Source organism: Juglans regia, chromosome 10 (genome assembly GCF_001411555.2).
Source record: "Juglans regia cultivar Chandler chromosome 10, Walnut 2.0, whole genome shotgun sequence".
NCBI classification, from domain to species: domain Eukaryota; kingdom Viridiplantae; phylum Streptophyta; class Magnoliopsida; order Fagales; family Juglandaceae; genus Juglans; species Juglans regia.
Window position 1 is genome coordinate 989647 of NC_049910.1, and position 25626 is coordinate 1015272.

At 34.5% G+C, this 25626-nt stretch overlaps 6 protein-coding genes across 6 annotated transcripts; 2 read left to right on the forward strand and 4 right to left on the reverse strand.

Moving 5' to 3' along the window:
* Positions 1 to 256: 256 nt before the first annotated feature.
* LOC109020652 (12-oxophytodienoate reductase 2-like) lies at positions 257 to 3919 on the reverse strand. Its single transcript, XM_035694864.1, has 5 exons — positions 3656 to 3919; positions 2526 to 2666; positions 2264 to 2394; positions 1600 to 1776; positions 257 to 1107 (listed from the first exon to the last, which is right to left on the reverse strand). Exons 1-5 carry the CDS (start codon positions 3724 to 3726, stop codon positions 515 to 517), a joined length of 1113 nt encoding a protein of 370 aa, XP_035550757.1. The 5' UTR covers positions 3727 to 3919; the 3' UTR covers positions 257 to 514.
* Positions 3920 to 7409: 3490 nt separating this feature from the next.
* On the forward strand, positions 7410 to 11563 carry LOC109013138 (elongation factor 1-gamma-like). The gene is made up of 7 exons (XM_018995120.2): positions 7410 to 7591; positions 8164 to 8313; positions 8401 to 8461; positions 8587 to 8639; positions 9143 to 9244; positions 9357 to 9873; positions 10949 to 11563. Exons 1-7 carry the CDS (start codon positions 7583 to 7585, stop codon positions 11326 to 11328), a joined length of 1272 nt encoding a protein of 423 aa, XP_018850665.1. The 5' UTR covers positions 7410 to 7582; the 3' UTR covers positions 11329 to 11563.
* Positions 11564 to 12541: 978 nt separating this feature from the next.
* LOC109016631 lies at positions 12542 to 13958 on the forward strand. The gene is made up of 2 exons (XM_018999023.2): positions 12542 to 12722; positions 13453 to 13958. Exons 1-2 carry the CDS (start codon positions 12647 to 12649, stop codon positions 13692 to 13694), a joined length of 318 nt encoding a protein of 105 aa, XP_018854568.1. The 5' UTR covers positions 12542 to 12646; the 3' UTR covers positions 13695 to 13958.
* Positions 13959 to 14923: 965 nt separating this feature from the next.
* On the reverse strand, positions 14924 to 19131 carry LOC109013140 (immune-associated nucleotide-binding protein 9-like). Its single transcript, XM_018995122.2, has 6 exons — positions 18865 to 19131; positions 17806 to 18055; positions 17320 to 17597; positions 16438 to 16602; positions 16198 to 16332; positions 14924 to 15327 (listed from the first exon to the last, which is right to left on the reverse strand). The coding sequence occupies exons 2-6, from the start codon at positions 18035 to 18037 to the stop codon at positions 15127 to 15129; spliced, it is 1011 nt and encodes a 336-aa protein (XP_018850667.2). The 5' UTR covers positions 18038 to 18055; positions 18865 to 19131; the 3' UTR covers positions 14924 to 15126.
* A 1248-nt stretch (positions 19132 to 20379) lies between these two features.
* On the reverse strand, positions 20380 to 21202 carry LOC109013142. The gene has a single exon (XM_018995124.2). It carries the CDS (start codon positions 20977 to 20979, stop codon positions 20653 to 20655), a length of 327 nt encoding a protein of 108 aa, XP_018850669.1. The 5' UTR covers positions 20980 to 21202; the 3' UTR covers positions 20380 to 20652.
* Positions 21203 to 21297: 95 nt separating this feature from the next.
* On the reverse strand, positions 21298 to 24053 carry LOC109013139 (putative methylesterase 14, chloroplastic). Its single transcript, XM_018995121.2, has 5 exons — positions 23600 to 24053; positions 22821 to 23060; positions 22579 to 22722; positions 22326 to 22460; positions 21298 to 21973 (listed from the first exon to the last, which is right to left on the reverse strand). The coding sequence occupies exons 1-5, from the start codon at positions 23849 to 23851 to the stop codon at positions 21701 to 21703; spliced, it is 1044 nt and encodes a 347-aa protein (XP_018850666.1). The 5' UTR covers positions 23852 to 24053; the 3' UTR covers positions 21298 to 21700.
* Positions 24054 to 25626: the final 1573 nt, after the last annotated feature.

Below are 25626 nucleotides of genomic sequence, written 5' to 3' on the forward strand. Positions count from 1 at the left end.
TTATGACTCATGAGTAGCGTCCCTTAGAATATTTTGAAGGAAGTGACACAACTTGGATTTCATTCTCGGTTGTTGCATGCACTTTCAATGCAACAATGCACGTCTTGTTAGGCGTTTGAAATTGTATATGCAATCTGGATAACCAAGCTAACATGCTCCCGTAAGAATCGTTGCTTGTAATAGCCAAATTACAATTAACATTGATAGTCAGACATGCATGCATGCAGATTCACACCAACTTGTGTTTAACCCTTTTTTAACTAAAGAGGACTGGACCTCAATTTTTATTAATAATCCTCACTTATGGCCAAAGAATACTGCAATTACATGTAATCATCCTGGTATTTACAAAATAACCAAAGGAATTATACCAAGATGACAAAATTATTATATTGTAAATCTATAAGCATATCTTCATTGCACTTGTACAACACAATGAAACAACTTTGGGAGAAAAAAAACATAGGATTTAGAAGAGGGATCACTTTAGACTATTAAGATTTATTGTGGAGATCTAAGCAGAATCTTCAAGAAATGGATAGTCAGTGTAACCAACAACAGGATCGGAGGTGTAGAATGTTTCTCTGTTGTACTTATTGAGAGGAACATCGAGCTCAAATCTTCTAGGCAAATCTGGATTGGCTAAAAATGGACGACCGTAAGCAACAAGATCTGTGCGGTTTTCTATGATGGCATTATTTCCTTCTTCCCTATCATAACCCCCAGCAACAAGAAAACTACCCTTAAAAGCCTTTCTCATGGGTAGAAGACTGTCGGAAGTGTTAGGATTTTCCAAGACTCCATTCATTCTTGGCTCAACCATGTGACAATAGAGAATCCCATATTTGTTCAAGGACTCAGCCATGTAAAGTCCCAATTCTTTTGGATTCGAGTCTCCAGATTCATTAAAGTCTGCAAAAGGAGATAGCCTTATTCCAACCCTTTCTGCTCCTATCTCATTAGCAACAGCATCAACTATTTCAATTGCAAATCGGCAACGATTTTCAAGGCATCCACCATATTGGTCCGTTCGATCATTCACGTGATCTTTCATAAACTGATCAATCAGGTAACCATGAGCTCCATGGATCTCAACTCCATCAAAACCTATGAGCAAGACAAACAATATCGGTTCACAAAGGAAGCAACAAAGTTATTGTTGATCCAAGGAACCATGAAAGTGGTGTGATAATCTCATTTCATGCCAGGAAGGCGGCAAGCAATCGTAATTTCTTTTTTTCTTTTTTTTTTTAAAGTGTTAATCCTGTAAGAATGCTTCTTATGAGTATCTACCAAAGAAACTGAGTTGATCCAAGGGGCAATGTTGCCTAAGAATAGACTCTGTACTTCTTATTCTTCCCACATTGCATAAACAAATAATACCAACATGCTTCCTGTTGCTCTCAAGATTGATTTTGAATGCCCTCTTCTTCTAGTGCATTAATATAAACTTAAATAACATCATTTCAAATTAGCCTAAACCAAACGTTGTATCTTACCCCTGTTATTATTAATTTTAGAACTAATTCAGCACAACATCTGTTATTCTTTCTCAATAATGTTTTTGAACTCAATATCAATTTTATGAAAAGAACTTACCAGCTGCAATAGCATTCCTTGCCGCAAGCCTAAAATCATTGACAATTCCAGGGATTTCATCTGTCCTAAGCCGCCTTGGAGGAGTGAACTGTGGAACATCAGTTCCATTAGATGGAATTTGTGGTGTCAAAGGTTTGTCAGTTGAAGAAATTGGAGCTTGTCCATTTGGTTGAAAACCTGAAGAAAGCAATATCAAAGAAAGAATTAATGTCTAAGAAAAAACTTCAATCACATGAATTTGAAAGGAAACCACTAACCACCACTTGGTATAAACTTCGCATTATATAGGAATCCATATGCAAAGCCCATTAGTGGTTCTCTTGAAAGGTAATTTTCTTTCCAAATGTGGCAGATTATGGAACCATGGGCACTGCACACTACCGCACTAAAGATATTTTAGAAGTCAATCAGAACTTCCACTGGATCTAATTCCCAACAAAATCAGTTCATATACAATGACTCCTCCTCGATTAATGGTATGGAACCAAAATGTTGTATGCTTGTAAACCAGAACCACTCCTTCACTCGTTGCAAACTTTTTCAATATGAAGTTTTTGTCACTTGTACCTTTTTAACATTTAACTCACTCCATTCACAATAAAAATGCACAGCCCAATTCATCAAAATTAGAAGAGAAAAGTAAAGGCCACTTTCAAAGACAAACCTTGATTTGAAACCCTCCCAACATGCCAAATTTGACAAAAGAAGATTCCTCCTTTTGCATGAACAGCATCTACAATGGGTTTCCATGCTTCAATTTGCTCTCTTGTCCATATGCCAGGTGTGTCTGGATACCTTTACAACACCAAAGAAACCAAAGTAAGTCATAAAATTCACAAGGAAATAAAGGGAATCCTCAAAATGCAAACTGTCCTTCAAGTGTGGATCACAAAACGAACTTTCCAAACTATTATGGTTAAAATTACCCCTGAGCAGTGTCTGAAACTCCGGTGGCTTCAGCTATCAGAAGACCGCCTCTGGAGGTTCTTTGAGAATAGTACAGTATAGCATGTGGCTGAGGAACATTGCCATAAGATCTCTGTCTAGTCAATGGCGCCAAAACCACTCTGAAATTAGAAGGTAAATGGCACATTAACTTAATTGAAAAATAAATCTTTCTAACCTCAAGAATGAGGTATGCTAGCTTTAGATCACATATTTATTGCCTGTTGCAAGCTACAAGACTAATATGATTACGCCTCTTTATATTTGTTATAACAGTATGCTTAAAAGTACTAAAGGTAAGCTACAAATTAAAATAAACTAACAATCCATTTATGAAATGATTGCAGAAGAAGAATGGGCAGCTAGAAAATTTCACCAGTGGATAATTAGATTAAAAAATTTAATAAGGTTTGAGGAATTGAAGAGAAAAACAGTCAACACTAGCTAACAGAATCAGAAAGAAAAGTCTTTTGATTAATGTAATTTTTTTTCCAAGAGTAAAACAATAAATAACTGTCAGGAAATATTTTAAAAGCCAAAACTGAGCAGTTTTGAAGGCAACACAAGTATATTTTGTTCAGGTCCTTTCTTCTCCAAACCCCAACCCCTGTACAAGTAGGCCAAACTGAATACAATATTTTACCTCGTCTCTTTCTCCTTTCAATACTATCACAGGCAGTTCTTTTTTTACCTTTGCGAAAAAAAAAAAAAAAAAACGGTGTGTCCCTGAGGTTTTCCTCGTTCTAACAAAAATTTCCAAAAACTGAAGAAAAAACATAAAAAAAAATCACAAACACCTCTTCTCGCGGAATGGAGCATTTAAATGGCACAAGAGTTTATTGATCTTCTGGCTATAATAAACGCATATAGGCACACACCAATATAAAAGAACCAATAGAACTGAACAAGAGTTTGCTGGAATGATGACATTGTATCCAGAGATATACTACGACAACAGATATGGTCATAATACCAACTGGGGTTTCAACAAACACATGTTTCTTGTAAAGTAAAAGTGAAAAGAACTATTCCCGCCCCAAGCGTGATTACAACATCATGGGAAGTCAAAACCCATCGCATATACTGATAATTCATATCTTTGGGTGCATACCTATGGGATAGATCGAACTTCCCCAATTTGTAAGGAGTGAGAAGAGGAGCTGTGGGAGTTTTAGCTGCCATTGCGATGATTATGCTCGTAAAACTTGATTTCTACAAGTAAGTGGCCGGGATGAATGAAATGCGAGATCCAACTGGGGTATTTATAGAAGAAAAATTATAGATTGCGTGCTCTCAAAATATGAAGGCTGCATGTCTCTGCAAACTAATAGGACGTTCGTTTCGACGTTCTGCACCTCGCGCCATCGATCGTTGAAGTTTAGGTATATTTGATAGAAAAATCTTAGTTATACAGTCTGAATTTGCCTCTTTATTTTGAATAACATAGAGACATGTGGCTGCAAACTAACAGGACGTTTGTTTGGACGGTCTGCACCTCGCTCCATCAATCGTTGAAGTTTATGTATATTTGATAGAAACATCTCCTATATTTTTAAGGAAAATATTAATATGTGGTCTGAATTTATCTATTTATTTTAACCTTTTATGTATTTAATTTTTTTTTACTTAATAATTAAGAAAATAATTTTTAGTGTATTGATATTTTTTATTTAAATATATTAAAATAATAATAATAATAATAATAATAATAAAATAACTTTATTAGCGGCACACTGCCTCACTAAAAAATGACTAGTACAAAGATTATTTCAAGTATAGGAGGATGTCGCGTAATAATTAGGAATAAATTCTTAGATTGTCTTCTCATAAAAAGTTAATTAAAATCAAACTCGTTTAAAATGGTGAAAATATTCACAAAGAGAAAATAAAAATAGTGGTACGTGCAATAAATTGAAGAGCGCAACGGGAATGAAAATGATACTAATCATGGACTAGATTCATATTTTTAGATTTTTGAATGTCGAAATGAAACGTAAAAGACTAACAAATTAAAATTAACAATCAAAGAATCAACTAAGTTAAATAATCTTAATTAATTTAAAAATTAAATAATAAAACTGAAATTATTCAAGTCCTAATTAAATTTTAATCAATCTAATATGCAATAAAATCAAGAGATTAATAAAACTAAGTTAAGAATTAAATTAGATTATAAAATAATTGATAAAATATGAGCTGAGAATTGTAAAATCCTAAAATCAAGATTATAGAGTTCATCCTTATATTCAAATCACAATTTCTCAAAATCAATTCAATTATAATCATTGTTAAATAAAAGTTTAAAAGAAAAAGAAAAATAACGACATTAAGTTAAATAAATAACAAATAAAATATTCAAAAGTTTAAATTAAATATCTCAAAAATATATTATAAATTTTAAATTAAAATTAAATAAATAATAAAAAGTGAAAAAAACAAATAAAAAAATTAAATTAAATCCGTATTCCTTTAAAACCCAGCGTGGTTGCGTGAGTGAGTTTTGATCCTGAAAGAGCCGTGTGCATTTTTTAATTCCCCACTCTTGCGTTTGCGCGTGCGTGTGCGAGTTTCCATCCAAAAGTCATTCTTTTTTGGAAAATGCTATGCTTCAGCCTCATACCAGCACACACTTCACATCACTTTTTTTTTTTTTTTTTACACTCAATAGGTTGATTGTGTGCTGGTGTGGAGCTGATGTAAATATTTTTCCTTCTTTTTTTTCTTGCGGCGTTTATTTCCTTTTGGGGTACGTGCGTTTTCTTTCTTTTTTTTTCTTTACTTTTTCCGTATGAGTCCGTCCCATGCCAAAAGACTTCTCTTTTTTACTTTTCTTCACTTTTCATTTCTTTTGTTTGAAAAGAAAAATAAATGATAAAATAAAATAAAAATTAGAAATAAATAAAATAAATAAATAAAAAGAATAGAATATAAAAAATATATTGTGTATGTAAAGGAATATTATCTAATTAAATCACAAATTATAAAAATTAAGTATTAACTATACTATAAATCAATTTAAACCATAACTCAAATTTATACATCTTAATTATTTTTTTATTAAAAATTAATAATAATGTAATAAAATATATTAATTTTAAATATATAAAATATATAATAATTCATTCAATCACACACCTACAGTCAAAGGGCGGCACGACTCTATTTTTAATCACGAACTTTATTTTATTATTACTTCACAATAAACTGCAAAGTGAATGCCGTGAATAGTCATAATTATGAACTTGGACGTAGAATTGTCATCAATTCAGATTTAGGCTGTCCAGAAAACAGTTTTTTCACCAACAAAAACCAAACGACTATAAAAGAAGAAAATTTATACTTGAGTATCAAGTATCGTATAATTATTTAAAAAAAAGTAAATAAATATAAATTTTATATAAAAAAATTAATTTTTTAATAATAGATCTCACTTTTTTTCAAAATGACTGCACGGTATTTACACATTTCACGACTGTATATAGTATTATTCATAAAAAAAAAACAAAAACCGGACCCACAAAAATATATAAAATTAGGTTGTAAATTGAGAATATTTCTATAAAAATAAAAAAAATATAGTATGTCAGTTAGTAAATTTATTTTTATGTAATTTTTTTATAGTTGTAATATTTTTCTTCTATAAAATTATATAATTTTTATTAATTTTTTTTTTTAAATATCTTTTAATTAAAATAGATTTGGATGAAAAAAAAAGGTATTATTTTCTGAAAAACAAATAATATAAACAATGTCATCCCCACCTGGCGGGAATGAGATTAATAAATAACAATTAGCAATGTATGGACATGTTGGGCATTAGTACCAAAAATGTTTGTGCGGAAAATACGTAAAAGTTCATGTTTAATGGACATGTTTGACCAACTTGTTTTCTTGCAGGTCTATAGCCTCGTCATAATACCTTTTGGATTGGGATTGAGAGAATCATCTCAACCATCTCACTATTATTTATTATATTTATAAATTTTAACTCATAAATCTTACTATTATTTATAAATTATTTCAATTCATTTATATATAAATCTAAAAGAATAAAAGTCTGTTTTTTTGATTGGGCCTTTTCAAGACACGGCCCATAAAATACGGGCCTACTGACCCAGCCTAATAAGCAGGCCGTAGTACTAGTGGGTCAGAGCAAGAACTTCGAGGTCAACCAGAATTACCTAAAGGCCCATAGATGTTTGAAATAATAATAATATACAATCTTGCATCTACATCCTTCGCACCTCTCTTTCCTTTTTTTTTTTTTTTTATTGCATTTTTTTCCCTAGATTAGACCAATCACCACCCTCATATTTCCTTCCACAAACCCTAAACCTCTCTCTCATTCTGTAATACTATTCTATAGAAAACAGTGATGAATAAGATAAAATGGATAAAAATGATAAACTGTGTTGAAATAGTATTGATAACTGCTCTCTCTTTGAGAGAAGCGCCTCCACAAGATTCGGAACAAATTCTGGAAATAGTCTCTTTGAAATGAGTTTTGCTATGTACAAGCAGGTTTGTTTACTAATCTACGTACTAATATTGTTACCTTCATATTCTAAATTCAAATTAGAACTATTTTTAATAAAATTTACTTTCTGATCAATCATATTGAATGAATGCGCGTATTAATACACATAATCGCTTACAGTTTAATTTTTTCCTTTGAAATAACCTTTTTCTCTTCCCCTTCTTTACGTATTTAACTAGATTAGAAGTCTCCTTACAACGGCCCGTGGGCCTCATAACAAAAGCAAAAAAATAAACTAATGTAAGAAATGCAATGATAAAATAAAGCCTTAGCCCTACAGAGAGCCCAAAGCCCACTTGGATTATAAGCCTCACATCTGCAACATAGCCTTCTGGATTACCCAAACCTCTCACGGCCGCTTAACCCAGTTCACTTCTTATTCTCCTAGGTTTCCCATCTTCCTGCCGACGTACTTCCTTCTTCTCTTCGTTCATCTCCCCACGACGGCGTATTACACCTTCTCTCACTCGCCCTCTCTTGCTACTCTCGGTCTCATAAGCCATGGCTTTGGTGAGCTCTCAACAACTTTCGAGTTTAGGTTACATTTCGTTACTCATTTCAATCCAAAATGTGGAAGTTTCAGATTATATTTGTCTCCAATCTTTTAGTTTGGATTAGATTAGTTCCCTTCTATGGTGAAGTAAGAAATGGTGCGCAGAATTGAAATTTTTATTCAATTCAATGTTTTTTATTTGGGAAAAATGAAGAGTTGAATCTTGATATGATCAAATATTCATCTGTTAACAGCACACTAGGCTGCACTATCATGCCGCTCATTTACAAAAAGGCCTGGTAATAATATGGGCCGTTTTCAAATAGAAAATGCACTGCCAAATGCGGATTTCCTCTGTGTTTTTTCTTCAATGTATTTGGAAGTTAACGTTGTTGGAACCTGAACAGAACCGAAGCAGATGCGCCATTTGTTAAGCACCCTAGTTTGAACTCAAAAGTTTGATATATCTTTTAGACACTGTTGTGAGGATACATGGTGATCGTTCTTTTTCATCTTAACTTGGTGGATAATGTAAGTGCACGCAACTGAAAATTTATTTTAAACGACCTGTGTGTTTATCTACCTTTAGGTCCTGCATTCGGGGAGCACAAATAAGAATGCTTACAAGGCACTTATTGTGGCTGAGTATATTGGAGTCGATGTTCAGTTGGTGAAGAATTTTGAGATGGGGGTTTCAAACAAAACTCCCGAGTTTATCAAGATGAACCCCATTGGAAAGGTGGAGTCTTTTGATATTTACAGACTTCTTCTGCATTCCATATATTTCTTATGTCTGGTTTTCCTGAAAAAAGTTATTCTTGTGTAGGTTCCTGTGCTGGAGACACCCAATGGTCCTGTATTTGAGAGTAATGCCATTGCACGCTATGGTGCGGTTACCTTTTAAGCTAACCTTAGATTTTTTTTTTTTTTTTTTTTATGAGTAGCTTTCCTTAGAATATTTTGAAGAAAGTGACACAACTTGGATTTTAAACTCGGTTATTGCTTGCTGCAGTTGCACGTTTGAAGGCTGATAATCCTCTCTTTGGCACTTCATTGATTGAATATGTAAGTGATGATGTATGGATGGTCAAGAGTATTCATAGATTAGTTTGTTGCTTTCTATGTCCTTGTGTTAACTTTTGGTGTAAGTTGACTGGGAATTCCATTTCTTCGGTTGTGTGTTTCTCTAGTTTAAATTTTCTCATTTTGGAGTCAAAGTGATTAAGTTTAAGAAAGCTTCATCAAATCAGTTTGTTTTTTCTAATCTCAAGGTCTGGTTGGATTACCCTGATGCTAAGATTTGATTGATTAGAAAATGAAACTCCAGAACAATTGGGATAATTGGTTATTCAAAAAGTCTTAGAAACTTTAGAAATCCACTGAAAACAGGTACTGGGTGACAAGATTTTTGTTTTTTATATGTGGTCTGTAATAATAATTAGAGGTTGATTTCGTGCAAAAACAATTTTACCTATATTTTTGCTAGGGTTTTAATAATGCTACTATGCTTCTAGATTTTTCCAATGGAGCCACTTGTGATCATTTCCTTGTCCCGCTTCTTTTGGCAGGCCCATATTGAGCAATGGATTGATTTTGCATCATTGGAAATAGATGCCAATATTTTGCACTGGTTCATACCGCGAATTGGTTTTGCCGTTTACCTTCCACCGGTTAGTCAAGTCCTACTCTCTAAAAGATCTGTTCTTTCATCTGCCAAAGATTTATTTATATATCTGGAAATGGGGGGATTATTTACCGTAATTTTCTGTTATCTGCATGAAGGCTGAAGAAGCTGCCATTTCTGCACTGAAGAGAGCATTAGATGCCTTAAATACACACCTTGCTTCCAACACTTACCTTGTCGGACATTCTGTGACATTGGCTGATATCGTTATGATTTGTAACTTGGTTCTTGGATTTAACCGGATCTTGACCAAGAGTTTTACCTCTGAATTCCCTCATGTAGAGAGATACTTCTGGACCATGGTTAATCAGCCCAATTTCCGAAAGATATTGGGTGAGGTGAGGCAAACTGAATCCATCCCACCAGTTCAGTCTGCAAAGAAGCCTTCACAGCCAAAAGAACCTGCTAAACCTAAGTCAAAAGCTGAACCAAAGAAAGAGGTCAAGAAAGATCTAGCACCACCTAAAGTAGAAGGGGCTGGTGAGGAGGAAGAGGCCCCCAAACCCAAAGCAAAGAATCCTCTTGATCTTTTGCCTCCTAGTAAGATGATTCTGGATGAATGGAAAAGACTTTACTCAAACACAAAGACTAACTTCCGTGAGGTTGCAGTTAAAGGTATTTCACTTACAAGTTTTTTGCTATATCTCGTTCTTTTATATATGTTATTAGCCTGTATGAAAATACTTTAATGCGTTTTCTACCATGCAGTTTGAATGTTCTAAATTGCATGATGCACAATTTGTAGCCACCCACCAAAGTAATTGTGTGACACTGGCAGCTTATGATTTTTCTTAATCCGATTAAGAGTACATTAAACATTGGTCTGAATAGGTTTGTCATTTTTTTTTTTTTTTTGTGTTTCGTCTTTTTTTCGTATGTTTTCTGTTGCTCAGATTTCTATTCAGACATTTGTTAGTTTAAATATCATACAGCAATTTAGCATGCTAATTATGAAGTTCTGAAATGACCAATGATTGTGAATCGCATTTCCTACTTGCTGTACTTTATTGAATCTTCTCTTATCTTGTCCACTGTTCTTCTTGCGGTTATACACTTTTTTTATATCAATACTGATTTCTTCACTTTTTTGAGCAAGTATAGATGTATGCATATGGGAGTCTGGTATGGTGTGGATTTGTAGGTCAGATTCATGATGCCTGGTTAAAGTTCTAAATTGTAATTTCTGCCATTGATGCTAGTGACTATATTGGGAATGCTGATCAACTAAAGAAACGCCACTGAGATATAACTGAGGATGATGTAATGAGTCCTAAGTAGTGGGTTCACACATGTTGCCCAAACCTTGTAACTGCCTGGGCTCTAGCTTTGATACCGTTCCATAATTATAATTTTTTCTAATTTAATTCTCATAATATAAAGTTGTACCATCATTCTTGATCCGCTCGCTTGAAGGTCTATTCCACGTTATTTGTTTGTTTAGGTCAACTGTCTTGTGGTACCAAGCTAATTTAGTTAATCACACCCGGACTTATTTGCAGCTGTATTGGTGTATGTTTAATCCTTTGCGGTGGCGCTAGTTGTATTTTATGCATGTGGGTTGTAGAACTTAGCTGATCAGTTTGTGGATTGCAACATTGATAAACTCTGTTCAGCTCAGCAGATGGTACGTGTGTTTGATATGTGATAATTATTGCACTACTTATATCTTCATATTTGCCTCGTTTTTCAGGGTTTTGGGACATGTATGATCCTGAGGGATACTCCCTATGGTTCTGTGATTACAAGTATAATGACGAGAATACGGTCTCCTTTGTAACTTTGAACAAGGTGGGTGGTTTCCTGCAACGTATGGATTTGGCTCGTAAGTATGCATTCGGAAAGATGCTGGTTATCGGCTCAGAGCCACCATTCAAGGTGAAGGGCTTGTGGCTTTTCCGTGGACAAGAAATTCCTCAGTTCGTTATTGATGAGTGCTACGATATGGAGCTGTACGAATGGAAGAAGGTTGACATCAATGATGAAGCAGAGAAGGAGCGCGTCAATCAAATGATTGAAGATTATGAGCCGTTCGAGGGGGAGGCTTTGTTGGATGCCAAGTGCTTCAAGTGATAGCACAAGGGTATGCTCCAAAGTGGATGTAATGTTGTTAGGGTTCTCTTTATTTATGATTGACCCCAATTTTTTGTTTTTCTAGGCTCTCTTGTTGCGAACTAATCCGACCTTTTTTTATTCTGTTCGCATTAGTTGTTTTGTAACGTTGGTATCATCACATTAGTTGTTTTTGGTCTCATTATAACTTACTGGGATATCTTAAATTATATCACATGAGTTTTTCTTATCGGCATATCGTTTTCAAGCTTTAACGTCTGAAGCAGTAGATGCAATGTGGGATCATACAGTGGTAGAGACTCACGGTATATTGTCTAAGCGGATTCACATCATTCGACATAATTCAATATTGCAGTGTCTACGTGTTTCTCTTTTGAATTGTACTATCATACCAAAAATCATTTGTCTGAGCAATCTGTAGACTCTTTTGAAAAAAAAATCATTTTAAAAAAATGGATAAATTTTGATAGTCGCCGGGACTGCCTCATCGGAAGAAAAAAAGATTGAGAAAATAAAAAAGAGCGAAAACTCATTAGTTAGATTATAAACAGCAATTCCAAAAATATGTGTCTTCATTTTGCCAGTTATGAGTTTTGTTAAAAATCATCGCACATTTCACATATGATATAAAAATATTTTTTATATATAATATTATATACGTGTACATATTTAGGTATAGTTTAGATAATGAGATGAGATTAGATTAAAATATTATTTTTTAAAATTATTTTTTATTTTGAAATTTGAAAAGATTGAATTGTTTTTATATTTTATTTAAAAGTTTGAAAAATTATAATAATTAAGTAGCTATTAGATATAAAAGTTAAAAATTTGAAATTAAAAAGTGTTTATAGTATTTAGATATTGAGATGAGATTAGGTTTTATTTGGAAGTTAAATTCATCTCAACTCATCATTATAATTTTTTTAAATCTCAATATAAAATATAATAAACAATTCAACTTTTTTAAATTTTAAAATAATAATAATATTTTAATAATATTTTATCATTTCAATTCAACTTAATTCAACATCTAAATGCACCTAAATGAGTGAAGAGAATTTTACTATAGTGCGAGTAAATACGACAAAATTATAAAAAATAAGCCAGTAGTAGGCTGCCACCTATACAGATGCGAAGCCTGAACCGGCACGTGATAAACAGCCGACATGGTGAAGCGGGGGCCGAGATCACATAATTGATAGTTTGACGCGGGGGAGATTGTTGAGGACCTGGTTGTTTCTACTATTTAGTTTTTCCATTTTTATTTTTATTTTTCATTTTATGTTTTCTGGAGGGAAGAGTGGCAGAGAAAAACATGAGTAGATTTCCAATCCCTAGATCTCTGCAATTCCCTTTACTGCTGTGCTCGATCCATCTGCAATTCATTTCAGGTCTCTCTCTCTCTCTCTCTGTGTTTGTGTTTGTTTATAAGAAGATATGATTATTGTTGGGTTTTTATTCGATTTCCCAACTCGCAAGTTGTGCGAAACATTCTTCTGTTTGGTTGCTTGTACAATAATCACAAACTAAGAAACGTAGTTTTTGGGTCTTTTATGCTGTTCCGCGTGCGAATCTCAGCTCAAGCTTGGTAGCTTCGGTGGCATTAGTAGTTTGACAATGGAGGATAATAAGAGTATGACTTGGTTTTTATCATTATTCCGTTGATTTCTATCTAAGGGGACTTAACTCCAATTGGTAATTGGAATTGTTGAAGATAATTTTGATTCTCCTCTTTTTATTGAATAGAAAAGTTGGGTTGGATTTGGAAATTTTCTAATGATGCTTGATCAAAGATTAGACGAACTTTTAGTCTTCCGTGCTGTCGATACCATGTAATTAGCATGTTGAAGTTACAGTCTTTTCTTTTCTTGGAAAAGATCTAGGTGAAATTTGCTTTCAAAAGCAATAAAATCACTCCAATTACGACCAAATAATGTATAAGATCCCAAATTTTAGCCTCTATATAATTATGCGGCTTTCTTGGTTTTATTCTACTTGACTACAATTAGATGGGCTTGGTTCAGATGGTATTCTACCCTTTAAATAGAACATACATTAAAGAAATTCTGATTTGAAACTCAAGGTTGTTTTCTTTGTTTCTGGTCTTGTTTTTATTCTAAGGGTTGGCGAGCGATCCATTGAGTACCAAAAATGATAACAAAACTATGAGTCATGGTTCTTCAAGTGGCTCTATAGGACTCAAGGTAGCCATTGTTTGCCTTGGTTTGGTCGCAGTTGTTGGTTTTTCTGTGCTCTTATTCAAGATATGGCAAAAAAAGAAGAGAGAAGAGCAGCATGCACGTCTCCTAAAGCTTTTTGAAGATGATGATGAGCTCGAGGTTGAGCTTGGTATTCGGGATTGAGTTCCATTCACATTCGTGTGTTGACTGTAATTAAATGAGGTGCGCCTGATGGCTTCTATGATGTCGTTTTCACTTCTTTTCAAGTATAGTTCATTTGAAACCTTACAGTTACCGTGATTCTGCATTGAATGTTTTTCATATAATGGCTTCTAGATCTTCTACTGTTGTGCTCATAGGCGATCTAACCCAAGAGATTATTGGTTTTCTTGAGAAAGGACCATGTCTTGCACTTAGATTATCATATGGTTTGGATTTATGGTTTTACTCTCTCCCCACCACCACCACCACCACCATAAGGTGTTCATAAACTTCGTTTTTAATGATGATATTTACTGCCGCTGGAAATAATCAGAAAATCAAATGGATAGCTCTTTTGTTAATATATCATACCGGTTCAATGAGTGAGATTGATGTGAAAGAGTCTGCATTTTCATTTTGGAAGTTGAGGACGGCGTAATGAACAATGTTGTTTTTTTTATTCATGTGAATGACACCACAGAAAAAGCAACTCTATATCTTAACATATGTTATATTTACAGTTTTAAATATTGTGCTCAATTGATTTAGTTGGAATGTATTCCAAATGATTGCTGTAATAACAGCATTAGGGCACTTCTAACAACCTCGACACATGGTTAGAAGTTTGCATTTCAGATACGCACTACTCATTCTCAAGTGGTTAAAGATTGACAATGTCAAATAAATAGGAACGCTGACATCAAATGACTGTATCCTTCAGAATCTAGCTTGGCACATCATGAAGCCACAGTGGTTTTCTCCTCCCACTGACTTTGTTCAACCCTACAATTAATCTTGACTAACCAGTAAGCTTGTGGGAATTCGGTCATTCTGATGGAGGAATTGGTGGTTCATGGGCTAATGCTGGGATCTCTTAGTGATTTTTGTGGGAATAAATCGTCATCACTTCCTTGAATGCAAGATTCTTGATATCGATCTTGTGGAATATGACAGTTTCAAGCAGGTTCCCTCCTGGAAACTTGTTTTATCTCATCATAGTTCAAATGAGCTGGCCATTCATTTTATCTCTATAGAAAGGTATGTCATTAGCCCAGAAAGGCGTAATGTTTGTTGGGGGCATATAAAAAGTGAATGCCCCTTTGGAGAGGAATCGGCATTCTTTGTTGTACATCATATTGTTTGAATAAATCGGAGTATGTTGTCTAGTGAATAGCGGGGAGAGGTAAAATATATAGTTATGAAGAAGAGTATTAGAGACGTTAAACTAGCTACTTTCAAAGTCAAAAGAAACACATACCTATACATGAATACATTTATGTTTGTGATAGAAACATATACATAGACGATTAATCCTTCTTTTTGTTATCAAATCAATTGTAGTAGAAACATTAACACGAAAAAATTAAAAGGGAAGGTCTGTACTCCACAGCAGTTGTCTTCATAACCCTTTACCTCACAGAATGGAACATCGACTTTCACTGTGCTTACGAAGCTCCTCCTCTGCTTTTTCTAGATGCTCTCTGAGCCTACGAATTTCTTCACTGGATTTCAGTTGAGCTTCATGTACTAGCTCTTCAGCCTTCAGTCGAGCAGCTTGCTCTTCTGCCAATTGTTGTTCCAGCCTCGTAGTTGTCTCTCTTAGCTTCAACTCAACCTAGTGAACAATATATCGTTAATCATGACTTAACCAAATAGAGTAAGATCCATATTTATTTGGTATATTGTATTTCTTTTCAAAGAAATATTCAGAACTTGAAACAAAAAAAAACGAACCACCCCGACCCAACCATATACCACTTAAAAGGCTAAAACAAGGACTTGTAGCATAGTTTGCCAAATTGAAGAAAGAGAGACTCTATAGCACTTCCCAATCTATCAACTGATTAGAATGACCAATTAGTCCTTAATAGACAACAAAGACATAACAGGATGACCAAAAAATGAGCATTCGATTTCAAGTGCTGCTTCAGTGCAAAGGGAAAATGCCATTTAAGTTCTCAAAACATTGATCCCAAGGTTGTAATCTCACACCAAACCAAAAACCATAGACATGGTCAAAGCCAGAACTCTCTATTCAGCTTATCCTATCCTACTTTCTTCAGAGTCCGAACTGCACACTTAAATTGCAGTATATTTTTGTGAAATCGCTGGATTTGATATCAACACTCAATGAATTCATCTGAAATCATGAGTAAACCAGGGAGGAAATTATCTATTACTTTGTCATACACCTTGTGCGTGCATATAAATGACGAAGAAGAATCCAACCAGAAAGTCACAGAAAAATATATGCATCTGCATATCTGAATCAAGAAGTTCTAGTAGATATCTTTTACTGAAGGTAAGATGGAGGTTTAGAAAATACAAATAACGCCTCGTGTTAACTTGGGGCAGATCAAGAGTGTAGCTGCACTCCTTCCCAGATTTATATCACAATTTTGAAACATTGATCACAGAACATATTGACTGCAAGGTGCAAACACAGAAGCAGTTGGCAAATAGAAGTAAAAGGCAGTGAAGATACCATCTCAGTGATTCGTTTGAGCTGCTCTTCATATGAACGTTCTATCTGTTCCTTAAACTCTGATATTTCTCGTTTAGAGTAACCTTTCAGGGAATCAACTTGCTCTTGTTGACTGCGGAGTTTATTTGACCCCTCCTGTCAAATGATAAAAGTCGTTATCATGATATTTTGATAGAAAGACTAATGAAATATTGTGAAATAACAAGAGCATGTTGATTCCATGAAAAGGGAAAAAATCACCTTCAGTTCAGAAAATAACTCATCGGTATATGGTTGACCTTCGTTCTGTGCGATGACCATGTTTACAAGGGAGAGAAGTTGCTGAACCTGTTCAATCTTCTTACTTTCATCCTTGGTCTTGTTATCAAATAGCACAAGCCGATTTTTACACAAAGCAAGGATTTCCTATATCAAAATCAAAATTGATTAAAAATATTACTATATGTCAGCTTCCTCATCAAAGTTAGTAAATGACCAAGCAGAATAGACCACAAATTCCCACATGTTCAACTAAACAAATGTATAACAAAGTACTTTAAATATTAGCAAGGTATTTTAGGTTTGCTCTTAACAAATCTATACTATGTCCACACCACTAGTGATTTCCCAGTAATGAGAAAGTTCTAGCATCCATTTTTCGGGACTCCATGAAGTTACTCAGAGATGGTGCCCTGACAAGAATCTGCTAATGTCAAATATTTAAGTCTGTTATATGATGGTATAGAAAACGTTTTTCTCAACAAACCCATCCTACTACTCACTAATTTTTCGCTTCTCTCACAATGATCTCTTCATCTCAGAGAACCTCCAGCCAGTGCATAGGCACATTTCAAAAAGTCTATAGCTCTTTAGAAAATAATCTATTTTTAAAAATATTAACTCAAAACTCAACATACAAATGAATTGAAATAACCCTGGATCATATAAACTCCTTTTTAAATAATTTTGACCCTCAAGAGTCTTAATTCTTGAGAATCAAAACACTAATAAAAAAGAAAAAAATTCTTGCGAATCAAAACTCCATAAACAAGCAAGCCCGTAGTTAACAATGTCATCATATTAGAAGCAGTGAACCCAAAGCTTAAGAAGTAGTGTAGATTCGCAGGATTATCTGCAGCTAACCTTTAGTGGCTCCGGGCACCCACGGCCCAAATAATCTTCCAATGTTTCATCATTGTCTTCAAGCTCATCCCCCCCAGTGAAGACCATAATCATATAGTCAACAATTCTGCTTCCAAATAATGTCTGCAAGCCACTAAGTGCGGCTTCCTCTTCTTGTGAAAAGCGGGTCCTAACTGAAAAAACTACAAGAACTGCATGGATACCATCCTTCGCCAAGTCAATACATTTCACTATTTCTCGGCCAACAAATTCAGGTCCAGCAGAGAAATCAAATAGCCCTGCAATGACCTATTTGTTAGTCCTCGTGTAACCAAAACATACCGAAAGGCATGTATGGAAATAGCTTGGATAACGTTAAATACAACTAAGCCAATTATTTAGTATGGGCTAGGTGTTTCTTGTTTACTACTATTGATATTAATATATATAATATTTTTACTTATATGAAAAAAATATATTTAGTAATACAAATTGGTATGACTATACCAGGAGTGTCAATGACATTAATAATCTGCCCATCGCTCAGTACAGTTCTCTGCATTTCAGAAGAGCTTGTGACGCCAGAAGAGCTTGCCTTCGACTTGAAGGCCCTTCTCCCAAGAATGCTGTTCCCTGTTGCACTTTTCCCGTTCCCAGTACGTCCAACCAAAACCACTGTTCGGACCCCATTAGATGGAAAGGTAAGCTCCCATTCGTCATCTATCATACTTCCGCCCATAATGTCAGATCAGAATATCTGCGTTGCGAGCAAACATTTATATAATTTCTGTCCGCAATTTCTTTGTTACGAGAAATCGCACATCATAGAAGGAATCAATTTCATCAATATCCAATGGTTCAGCAAGATAAAATGATAATTGATATCAGCAGTTCATACAAGGATTTTTTTTTTTTTTTAAACTAAGGGAATGACTTCTATGCCTAGATCTCGACTTTGGAGCATCTTCAACCCATACTGATTTCACCATAATGATTGCAAAACAACGTTACTAGACCTTTGACTAGCATTAACAGATAACATGGAGAAAGGAAGTGTCTTGAAGTAAACAAGGAAACGTCAACGACACAATATCAGTCAGACCCTATGTTCAGCATGAAACTTTGAACTCAGTGGTGCTAAGATTTCAATTATTCAGGATCGGACCCATGAATACGACGCAACAAGCATCTATGAACTAACATCAAATAGCAAATAAATAAATGAGATATTAGGACCAATTTCCGAAGGTCACACCAGGAAGATCTGGCGGAAAAACCTTGACGGCTGAGAAATTAAAGTATCAAAACCCAAATTGAACTTCAAAAAGAGCAAGAACTATACCCAAAAATAAGAATATTAAAAACAGATCTACCTACAGAACACGTAATAGTCCGTAACAGTCTGTTTGGTTGCCGAGAAAACAGAGAAAAAACACAATCGAATAAGTCCTACAAATATGAGATTCGAGACTTCGACTTTTTCTTCTTCCTTCCTTTATCAACAGAATCAGAATGAGAAATTTTTATTATACCAATTAGAAAAAATTTAAGAATAAAATTACTTACTTGAGAGAATGAGAAGGCAAAGGACTCTGAAGCCAGAGAGAGAGTAAGCAAGAGAGAGAGGTATTTAAATGGAATGAAAGGATTCTATATTTCGATTGACGAATGTTGTTAGACTGCTAAATTGGAGAAATGAAGTAGAAAGGGAAGACCCATTGTGGAAAGGAACAAGGAACATCTTGGATAGTACGTTAAAGGCAGGAGATGACTTCGGAGTTAAAGGTTCTGTACTGATGATAATGGGCTGTCCATATACGTAGTATCTAGCATCGTCGTGCGCTCGGCGTATGTTTAAAGAGCGGAGCTTCCCTGCCGTTCCACTCTTATCGTTGTAATTTTTTTTTTTAATATTTTTTAATATATTTTAATATTTTTAAAAATAAAAAAATTAATTAATATATTTAAAATTAATTTCTTAATCATTAAGTAAAAAAAAAATTTAACCAACAGTCAAATAGAGTGGTCCAAATGAGAGGACAAAATAGTTTTATTCATATTTAAAAATATTTATTACTTCACATCTTATACTTTATAAAAAATATTTATATATCTTATAAAAAATACCTTCACATTCTATAAACAAAAAAAAAAAAAAAAAATTCCATGTCATATATAGAGTGTGATATGAATAGTTGTTAATTTTAAGAGCACTTTTATTATTGAAGTAGCTAAAAGTTAAATTCAATAAGAATTTAGCTATTGAACCATAAAATATATCACATTGGAATAGTTATATTCTAAATATTTAGAATATAGCGACAGTAACTTCTAAAATTATTTCCAAATTTGAAAGACACTGTTTATTTATCAAATCCATTTTATATTATTTTATGAATATAAGAGAAATTTGATTTTTAACTATTCCATTCAAATAAATTTTCACATTGGAATAACTATTTTTTTATTATAGAATAATAAAATAAAATAATATGAATTTGATTTTAATTTATTTGGATTCGCAAGTCATCTCAGCTCATCTCAATTCATCTCAACTCATTTCACTACTATTCATTACTATTCAGCAACTTTAACTCACAAATCTCACTACTATTCACAACTCATTTCATTACTATTCACAATCCATCTCAACTCATCTCAGCTCATCTCAAGTCATTTTCGAATCCAAACATCTAGTTAATCCAAGGAGAGTGCTCTAACAAAACTCTTGAAAAATATATCTTATAATTTTAGAGCTTTTTTCCGATAAGTGTACCTTTTTATTTATGTACTTTTTTAATATAAAATATTATTAAAAAATATTTTCTTAAGCATTAAGTAAACAAAAATTAAAATTTAAAAGAGATTCCAGATTATCCGGAAAAAAGTGTTTAAAAAATGATATTTTTTCTCAAATATGCTTTTTAGATTTAAAAATAATGTTTTTTAAGCCTTAAGATTATTTAGACATGGCTTTTTCTAAACCTAATGTGATGGACGGTATGTAGATTTTTACGTGTCAACCATTCAGACAATAACATTTCTCCTATATTTAAACAAAAATAAATAAATCGGTCATTCTGAGCAAGTAGGATGGGCATTTTAGAGATTTTGCTAGCCCATTCCGAATAATTCATAATTTCATACCACTTTGTAACGATGGACATTTCCGATCATCTTCGAAAAAAAAAATTGTTACCTTCGTAAATTATCTTATGCATATTAGGATTAGTACAGCTGCGGGAAACATGGCATAGTACTTTCTGACAAGCATTTGGCTTCAAATTCATCAAAACTTAACGAGTTACAAAATTCTACTAAGAGTGCATGGGCAATCTAATGACAGATCTCTCTTCATCCATGTTGTAGCGTAGGCGGTGTCTTTTTAGACATGTTTCCACTGGTGTTGATGGTGGTGGAATCCTTGGTATTTCCTGCACTGTCTGCTGCATGTCCAGGGCCACGATCTTGCTGAGGTTGGTTCGTAGAATCACATTGATTAGGAGTAGGAGTGGCCTTGGAGATAGTTCGGGAGCTGGGAAAGAAATCAACAGGTTCAGAGTCTGCAATCTTGCCACCTTCAAGTGGAGTGCCGTGCTTGTAACTCACCCTCACGGCTTCATCCTCGTTCAGCCTCGCCTGCGCAGTCCCATACTTGATATCGTCCTTGCTCTTTGCCATGTTATTTTTCTCTCAGTGACTCTCAACCGCCCGCGTCTCATGTGCGTATTCATCGGCGTCTCAGCACTTCGTGTGCGTGACACATAAGCACATTACAGCAATACGTGGCTGACTCCAGTCAGGAAAGGCCGACAAGTGTAACTTTAAACTGCCGCGTGGTGTGCTCTTCTTAACCTCGCTTATATTTGTCAGCCTTTCTGTGTTCTACTTTGTTACCTGGCTTACTTTTGTTAAAACCATAACATTGCAATGCTGGTTTTTTTCCTACTATTTGTATTTTTCTTGGTTAGATGTTGCATTGATAGCACATGCAACTCGTCATCTAGAAATGGAACAGCAAGTATATAGAACAGACACGTACACGCACACACATATATGTGCAGGACATGAAAATGTGAAATGTGAGTATACACACAACTTCCTCCAGCTCTTTTATCAGTCCGCTTGCTCTCCTCTGCAAGTTTGAAACAGACAATCTGGACGGCCCAGAGACTCATATCAGATGATAGATAGCGTGATTAAATTTTTTTTTTTTAAAGACAATACATTTGATCTTCCATCCATTTTCGAAATGGTAAAGCAGGATGTATCAGCCAACAGGACCTACATGTTCTACATACATTTCCAATTGTAAAGCAATCAACTACCTTTTGCTTTGTTAGAAGGGAAAAACTAACACAAGAAAAGAAAAAAAAAAAAGAGTAGTTTCCTGATAATTAAGCTATGGAATTTGAGCAATTTCAATCAAAATTTTGTGCAGGGATTGTGGCTTTGAGAGGAAGGGAGAGTGGTCACTGCCTTTAATCTTGAAAACTCCTTCGGGTGGGTTTTCCCTCACAAGCTTCTCTTGGACATCTGGTGAAAGTGCACGATCATCCAGTGTCTGTATGTAGAATCTCCGGCCAATTCCATAATTTTCAGGGGTTAATGATAGCTTCTCCATGATTGGACGGAGTGGGATGGGTCTCGTGGATACCATGGCCAAAGCAACATCCTGAAGAGAACGACATTCCATCAATTTCTTCAGTATTAAGTAGGGAATACTACTTAACAGACCACCGAGTAAAAATTGCATTTTTTTTCTGCCAATAATTACTTGGTGGAATCAAACATCATACAAATTTCACAACTTTTTCATGTGATATAAGAAACGCTCGATTAAAAGTTTCAATAGAATGCAGAATACATCACAATTATGTCTCAAAGACAGGAGCAGAATCGGTTGAAGGACCATAAGGCATAATCCCATGTTACTCTCCTGAAACTAAGCATGAAATCGAATATATATATATGGAAGCCTTGGCTTATTGCATTCAAAAATATGCATCAGATAAATGGTACCATACCTTCGCTGGGGACTGATTGAAATATAATCCTTTCATTTGCTCTTTCTCAAACATGAATCCCGTGGGAGGTTTGTCTTTTCCGTTCCCGTAAATCAAAAACTTCGATTCCTTAATGAAATGTTCTGCAGAACCGAGCTGTAGCACAAATATCTTATGTTAGAACAATTGAAAGAACAGTGTCCAGAGCAAGAACTCGGAAACATAAACATAAGCGATGAAAACATAGCATGTGTTAATTGCATTGATTATGTACCTCTTCAGCAAATACATCAAAAGGCCTCTGGCCATTGGATACCATTGTAGCACAAAGGAAGATTGCTTTTGATATCTTCTGTGGAAAACGTTCCATTGCATAAGAAATACATGCACCTCCGCTGCTATGACCGACCAGAATGACCTGCAAACAACTACAAAGATAAGGAATTTGGCGGAATAAAAGCCAGCAAAGTGTTCCTAGATTATAAAAGTATGGCAAAATAATATGTATCGTTTTACCTTTTCATCCTCTGGAAGGCCCTGTAGATAATCAATCAATGGCTTTGAATACCCCGCCAGTGTAGCAACGCTATTTGTATCCGTCAAATCAATACCAGATCCCGTGAGATCAAAGGCAATAGGAAACAGACCTGACTCCTCCAGCAGGGCAATGTTCTTGTACCAACACCATGCTCCAAACCCTTCTCCATGAATTAGAATAAATTTTTTTGATTTAATTTTTTCCAGAAAATCCGGAGCCTGTAGAGGATAGGAAATACAACTGGTTATAGCACTTTCATGTCATTCATTCTCTTTGGGCGAAACAAGTTTGCCAATCTCAATCCGTCAACTGCATATAGCAGCATATTAGCACTGAAAGAGGAGAAAAGCCTATTAAAATACTACAACTAACTGAGTATGAGAGCTCAAACCTTAATAAATCATACATGGATGATGAGCAAAAGTGAGTCTTCAAACATCATTTTTCTGGTGTATTAAAAAATTGCAGCTCATACTTTTCCAGATTCACTTTAAAGTAAGTCTTTTTCCTTTACCTTTTAATATACACTAAATGTTCTCCTAGTAGACCATTGACTGCTACTGTTTCGACTCATAATTAGGCCCCTTTTCACTTTAACCCGTAGCTTACAGATCTTAATCATGAAAATCCACTTTTCTTTAATATCTGCTCAACCAGAAACTGTAATTAACACAATGATTGCACATAAAAATACATACAAATGAAGAAAAGAAAGAGCAAAAACATGTGTTTTGGGGTTCTTCAAATTCAATCTTACTTGTTTTTCATTAGAGAGCGGGTCATCAGGGAGATTGCGTCTCCTAAAGCTCGTGGACCCGATTCGTCGCGACATGGATCCTTCGAACCTCTGAGACAACTGGTGCTGATGGAGAGCCATAGACAAAGCCTGCCTGTGCAATAACTCCTCCTCAGATATCATTTTCCTTTGAGACCGTCCCATTCTCTTGCTCCTGGAACCATTTTCGTTGGCCTCCGTCTTCTTTGTCATGCAAATAAACCGATTACCCATTATTCTAAAACTAGTTTCAGACAATACCCAGAAATCGTACGGTCAATTCCGGACAGTCAATTTTCATGGAAGACGAGGTATCTCGAACATTGTTTCCTCTCTCTTGTTATAGAGACGAGATTTGTTGAGAGAGAGGGAGAGAGTGGGTGAGAAGGAGAGAGAAACATCAACGAATCTGTTGCAAGTTATAAATGCAAAAAGAAAAAATTACTATTACTAACAAACTGTGAATATGATGTGAACACAAACGCCAACTGGTTTTGGGAGCCATATTTAATGCTTTTCTGTCTTTCAAACTTCAACTGCTGAAGACTTTCAATGCGCTCTCTCTCTCTCTGTAGATTATACATCTACTGTAGTTTTATTGACTGGTGAGCTGATTGCAGTTAAAAGACGAGGTAGAAAATGAACAGCATGTGGGGAAATTGGAGCACGATGGATGTTATCTCTTAAGCTAATGAAATTTTAGCATTTGAAAGATTTGCAAATAACTTGATCATCCATGTTTGATAAAAATTCCATTAATTAGAATGTTTTTATAAACTTGCTTGAAATTCACATTTCACATGAATGATTTGGTCAATAGTGGTTGAGACTCGAGAAGCCAAGTGCAGTAGTTAAGAACATGAATCATACACACACTTTATCTGGCCAACTAATTTTTACCTTGTCTCTTGAAACCAAGGTCATTTTGTCAACTAAAGTGGTTATCTTGTACTAGGCATTATCTTTTCAAATATAACTTTAAAAAGAAGTTCTCGTCCTCTCGTTAAATGTCAAGAACATCTCGATTGCAAAGGCTCTTACAAATATCCTTGTCTGTTTACTAGTGCCCCCATTTTTCATGCCATTCGAGTAATTGGATATACGTGTGTGACTGGAGTGGCTCAGGAAATCCCAATCACCAACTTGGTTCTTCCCACTAATAACCTGTGCACCGAACTTCCTTGTTTCTTTTTCCCTTGCTTCTTGAGGTCCAAAGCCTGATAGGTGAGGATATGCTTTTTCCATATACAAAGTTTAGGGGTTAACAACTAAGATTTTAAGTTCACCATCTTTTTATTAAAAAAAAAAAAAAAAATCACCCCCACCAAGGCTTTTCTCAATTAAATGATAGAAAATTTGATATGACATTATTTAGGCGATCATTTAAATAGTAATCATTATAATTGTGACACCTCAACAGGTGATTCGAGATGATAAAATTTAAGATAAAATTTAATATTAAATTCGAAACATGTAATAAATAATTATTTAATAATGATAAATGAACTACATCATTGCTACCTTATTACTCCATGATGCGTCCAAGTGTATCAATTAAAATAATTCCAGGATCCTTGACGTCACTAATTGATATATTTCCTGCCACCACGTCGATTAACTAAAATAATACCCGATAGGACGAAAAATGACAGCACACCAATTATTTTCGGCCATTTAATTCGGTCGTTTTCATACTATTCTTTCCTTTTTTTTTTTCTCTAAACCCTGCATGCAGAGACTTTATTATTAAAATTTATTGACATGACGAAGATTGATGTTGGCATTTAGCAGGCAAAGAAGCCAATGAAGCAGTCAGGAATGTCGTTGTAAACAGAAAGCTCAACGGAGAATTCTAAATAAAAATGTTAAGATATGTTTGGGTACAAAAATATTATTAACTCGTATCATTATACTTTTTTTAAATTTTTATATAAAATATAATTAATAATTGAATTTTTTAAAATAACAAAACAATAATAATATTAAAAAATAATATTCTAACAATATTT

Excerpts from the sequence above, each read along its gene's own strand:
- LOC109013142 (XM_018995124.2), bottom strand. The coding sequence starts at position 20,979 with ATGGCAAAGAGCAAGGACGATATCAAGTATGGGACTGCGCAGGCGAGG.
- LOC109013139 (XM_018995121.2), bottom strand. The coding sequence starts at position 23,851 with ATGGGTAATCGGTTTATTTGCATGACAAAGAAGACGGAGGCCAACGAA. Across the intron at positions 22,461-22,578 it reads TTGATGTATTTGCTGAAGAG|CTCGGTTCTGCAGAACATTT; the intron begins GTACATAATCAA and ends TTTGTGCTACAG. Across the intron at positions 21,974-22,325 it reads TCAATCAGTCCCCAGCGAAG|GATGTTGCTTTGGCCATGGT; the intron begins GTATGGTACCAT and ends CGTTCTCTTCAG.
- LOC109013140 (XM_018995122.2), bottom strand. The coding sequence starts at position 18,037 with ATGGGCGGAAGTATGATAGATGACGAATGGGAGCTTACCTTTCCATCT. Across the intron at positions 16,333-16,437 it reads AGTTATTTTCTGAACTGAAG|GAGGGGTCAAATAAACTCCG; the intron begins GTGATTTTTTCC and ends ATCATTTGACAG. Across the intron at positions 15,328-16,197 it reads TCAAACGAATCACTGAGATG|GTTGAGTTGAAGCTAAGAGA; the intron begins GTATCTTCACTG and ends ATTGTTCACTAG.
- LOC109020652 (XM_035694864.1), bottom strand. The coding sequence starts at position 3,726 with ATGGCAGCTAAAACTCCCACAGCTCCTCTTCTCACTCCTTACAAATTG. Across the intron at positions 2,667-3,655 it reads AAGTTCGATCTATCCCATAG|AGTGGTTTTGGCGCCATTGA; the intron begins GTATGCACCCAA and ends TTCTAATTTCAG. Across the intron at positions 1,108-1,599 it reads AAGGAATGCTATTGCAGCTG|GTTTTGATGGAGTTGAGATC; the intron begins GTAAGTTCTTTT and ends TCTTGCTCATAG.
- LOC109016631 (XM_018999023.2), top strand. The coding sequence starts at position 12,647 with ATGAGTAGATTTCCAATCCCTAGATCTCTGCAATTCCCTTTACTGCTG. Across the intron at positions 12,723-13,452 it reads CCATCTGCAATTCATTTCAG|GGTTGGCGAGCGATCCATTG; the intron begins GTCTCTCTCTCT and ends TTTTATTCTAAG.
- LOC109013138 (XM_018995120.2), top strand. Across the intron at positions 8,462-8,586 it reads TAATGCCATTGCACGCTATG|TTGCACGTTTGAAGGCTGAT; the intron begins GTGCGGTTACCT and ends TGCTTGCTGCAG. Across the intron at positions 9,874-10,948 it reads CCGTGAGGTTGCAGTTAAAG|GGTTTTGGGACATGTATGAT; the intron begins GTATTTCACTTA and ends CTCGTTTTTCAG.